A 3934-nucleotide genomic window follows, 5' to 3' on the forward strand; every position below is an offset into this window, starting at 1 on the left:
TCCAAAACCTTATAATTCTAACGTCACGAAATGTTTACGGAGCTTAATGCGTAATACGCGTTCGGCCAGGGAGCGTCTTTTCTTGATTAAGCAGAGGCGACGACGATTTTACGTGCGCTGCGTTGGAAACGTCTTTGATCTCGCCTTGTCATTAGAAATTGAGCGATTTTATAGTTGGAAAAGATTTACTATGGTGCGTGTGCCAGACCCCGCCTGCTTTACAGCACGTCATTGGCGAGTAGTGTGGAGGGAGGGTGACAGGACGGGAGTCACTCCTCCATGCCTACTTTTAATAGCTTTGTCATGTGATGGAAAGCAGTTGTAAAGACAGGTGCCCTCGGTTCATTCTCGGTAAGAGGGGCAGTTGCCTGTGCGAGTGGAGCAGCGAGTGGAGTGGAGCGCGTAGTGGATTTCTTTTTTGGTTCCTGATTTTTTGGGTTTTGCGGACCGCTTTTTTTTTTTGCGGACCGTTCATTCAGTGCCTGGATGGCGTGGGACAGGTGTCACCAGGACGCGGTGTGGAGAGAATTAGAGGTGAGCGGTTCTTAAAATATACCAACTTATGACAATTTGTCAGCTATTAGAGAGAGAGAGAGCTGGTCTGGACCGTTTTGGGAAAGATGGACCGAAAATGCACAGAAAATGCACCGAAAATGCACCGAAAATGCACAGAAAAATCCAAGACCGGTGATTCCGATAGAGAATATCTGAACATAGCCCCCTGCGCTTTCCTTCCTTCCTTCTGCTGGGGTTGGCACGCTGTAGCCTACACGCAACTGCACAACTGAAGGATAACGGGGGGAGAAATGCGAATTACGAAGCGCAGGAATATGTGACAAGTCGGGGGGATAAGCAAGAATCGCTCGTTTTTATTTCAAAAGTCACAGTGTCATGCGGGTTTAGTGCTTTTAGGTTTACCCCCAGTGTAGTAGTAGTGGTCTGCATTGAGCGGTGTTTCTCGTGCGCGGCGCCGGAGTTGGGGGGCTGGCAGGGTCCCTGGGATGTCGTGCGACAGTCGGAAAGAATGTTGACACGCTCGTACGGTGGAGATGTTTCCAGTGACGGACTCAGTAACGCTCCTCTAATGCTGATGTGCTGAGAAGTGTCTGACTGTCTCTTGAAGCCAGAATGACCGAAATACTTTTAAGTCAGGTATTTTCAGCGTCTTTGAGGCTCGGAAAAGCGCTATATAAATGCAATGAATTATTATTATTATTATTATTTTGCTTGGTGTCTTAAAAAAACAAAAACATGTGACACTTTTTCTTTCCTTGAGGGTTTTATTGAGATGATTTGAACATGATGGTTTTCAAAAAAAATAAAAAAAAAAGATGCAAAGATGTGACCAGGGACGAAGGAAGGAGCGTCTTAGAATGTGTCTGGAGGTTTTTTTTTTTTTTACATCTGTGGCAACATCCTTGTTTTGCAGAGCAAATTATTTGTAGCCTTAGTAGTTGCATGTTACCAAACGGTTAGTTTGGCATAATGTCAATGTTTCAACTTTTTTTTTAAATCAAAAATAATTGCAATTGTAATTGCCAGAGAAGAGAGAGACGTTTTTCAATAATACACTTGATGCTCTTTAAAATGCACAGATTGCCTACTCTAAGCAACGATTTTAAAATGGCTAAAGTAGAAATTGAATAACGGAAATATGAATGAAACAGCATGCATGCATCCCTAATTCCAACCATGTTATTATGTCCATCATGTCCTCACGTTTAGCTTCAGGACAGGACTGTTGGCTGCATGTGCCATCGACTTGCAATGCATTTAGCGGATAGAAAGCTCATCTTTAATACGATGCAGTCTATCAGCGTATATCTGTGTGCTGTTCGTCTGCTATCAAATCGGTTAGCAGGCTTGAACACAATCCGCCTGTCAGTTTAATTCATTACTTATTCACCAAGTATGCATGTATTTATTTGTGTTCCCTTGACAGAATATTGGCTATAGTGATGTTTATGCAACCGTAGCACTCCTTTAGGTCCTACACTTCACCTGAATTATTCATAGAGATGGATGCTTGGTGGCCAGAGCTTTTTTTTGGTCAGAAAAAGAAAAATCTTTTTTTTTGTTTGTCAGATATGTTAAAGTATAGGTCTACCCCCCCGCCCCCCCCCTCATCCGCCTATTGCTGAGCCGTTATTAAGCCCATAGTCTTATTAACCCCATAGACACCGCTCACTAAATAATGTGCGTGTTCTTCAAAAGCACCGTGTTGTCATATGATTCTGGGTATCTACGTCGGTTCATTCTGAGTTGAGCATTAATCATACCGTGTAATTCTTAAAGCCTTCCCTTTTTACAATCAGGGAATTTGCTACCCCAAATCTACCAGTCATATTCCTAATAATCCCCCCGAAGCAGGTGTTGTGCGTGTGTGTGTGTGTGTGCGTGTGTGTGTGTGTGTGTGTGTGTGTGTGTGTGTGTGTGTGTGTGTGCGTGCGCGCGCGCGCGTGTGTGTGTGTGTGTGTGTGTGTGTGTGTGTGTGTGTGTGTGTGTGTGTGTGTGTGTGTGTGTGTGTGTGTGTGTGTGGTGGAGCGCTCTCACCCTCTCCCTGTCTGCCGGCGCTATTAACACCCTTGCAAGTCGATGAGAAGATTGAGAGGAATTGTACCTTTTGAGAGACCCCCCCCCCCCCCCCCCCCCACCTCCTCTTCTTTGATTCCTTATTTCCTAGTGTCACTCCTAAAACGGAATCATGCCTCATTGGGGGGGCTACTAGGGGTATTGACAATGATTGAAGCACAAACAAGACAGTCGAAAAAACAGAAAACACACACACACACTTCGCACTCTATCGCTCGAGTCGATATATGACTTCAAGATATCCCAGTTGTTTGTTGTGTTGTGTGCTAAAATAAAGTCGAAATATTCACTAGAGGTGTTTGATCCGTGTTTTTTCCTGAGGCGGTGGTGTAGTTCGGCTGCCGGCTGAATGCGAGCGCACCGCTTTCCACCAGAGTCGTGTCCTGGTCCAGAGGAAAGCGTGTGGTGGTGCGCTTGTGTTATAGCCGGCACCCGAGAATACCGAACAGCACAACAAACAAAGTACGATATCTTCTTCAGGAAGTTTTTTTATTATTATTTTTTTTTTTACAGTGGAGTGTAGCAGTAGTACAATGGAGTGGGGAGTGTGCTTTTCGTTTTTCGTCTATTTGTCCAACCCGAATGGGAAGCAAGCAGTTACTTTGCAACTAGCCTACTTATCCCCAATGCCTATGTAGATGAATAGTATAGTTTGGCAATAAATATAAAGTAGTATGTCATCACACAGTAGCTGCAATAAAGCTGTCAAGCAACTATGGCACACGTGTCCAGGCGTTTAAAAAATATAAATATATACATATAGGCTATATATATAGGCCTATACATAGCCATTCCGTCTAGCTGCTGCCCTGAGAGGATCTCTAGTCTAGAGTTTGTCTCTTTCCACGCGAACTCATTGGCTGTGTTCGTAAATTCGCACTGGAATCTGATCCAGCACTCATGGAATGCGTCTTGTCCAATCTACTACTACTTGGCACCTTTATGACGTTGAAAACCAGCCTGAGTGCGCTCCGGCGCTGTCAGAGCGAATTTACGAACGCAGCCTTATGCCTTCATGGCCAACAACTGCCTCCCGGAATGGCAGAGCAGAGAGGATACCCCGCTTACCGTGTAGACCATGGCAGGTGTTCTAGTCATCATTAATGAACGTGCAGGCATATTTGAAAAAAGCTGTTAAATCCTCTAATAGATTACGGTGTTGATTGAGCTGTATTGGGATAGAAAGAGAAAATAACCTGTTTGGCACACACACTGCCTGTGTGACCTCTCCTTGGATACCTTGGGATTGGTGCGTGCATCGTTTCTCACTTGAAGTGTTCCCAATGTGTGTTCGAAATGCTGGCGTGATAGCGTAACCTTGCTGCAAGCCTGGCCGCTGAAG

At 44.7% G+C, this 3934-nt stretch overlaps 1 protein-coding gene across 1 annotated transcript in view; it reads left to right on the forward strand.

Moving 5' to 3' along the window:
* Nucleotides 1-486: 486 nt before the first annotated feature.
* The window catches only part of ppargc1a (peroxisome proliferator-activated receptor gamma, coactivator 1 alpha), a gene marked incomplete at its 5' end in the record, with an annotated part of 42813 nt that continues 39365 nt past the window's right edge, over nt 487-3934 (forward strand). Inside the window, one exon of the mRNA XM_080547628.1 lies at nt 487-534. Within this exon, the coding sequence (XP_080403754.1) occupies nt 487-534 (48 nt within the window). The remainder of the gene's footprint in view (nt 535-3934) is intronic.

Source organism: Nansenia antarctica, assembly GCF_963989245.1.
Source record: "Nansenia antarctica genome assembly, chromosome: 17".
NCBI lineage: Eukaryota > Metazoa > Chordata > Actinopteri > Argentiniformes > Microstomatidae > Nansenia > Nansenia antarctica.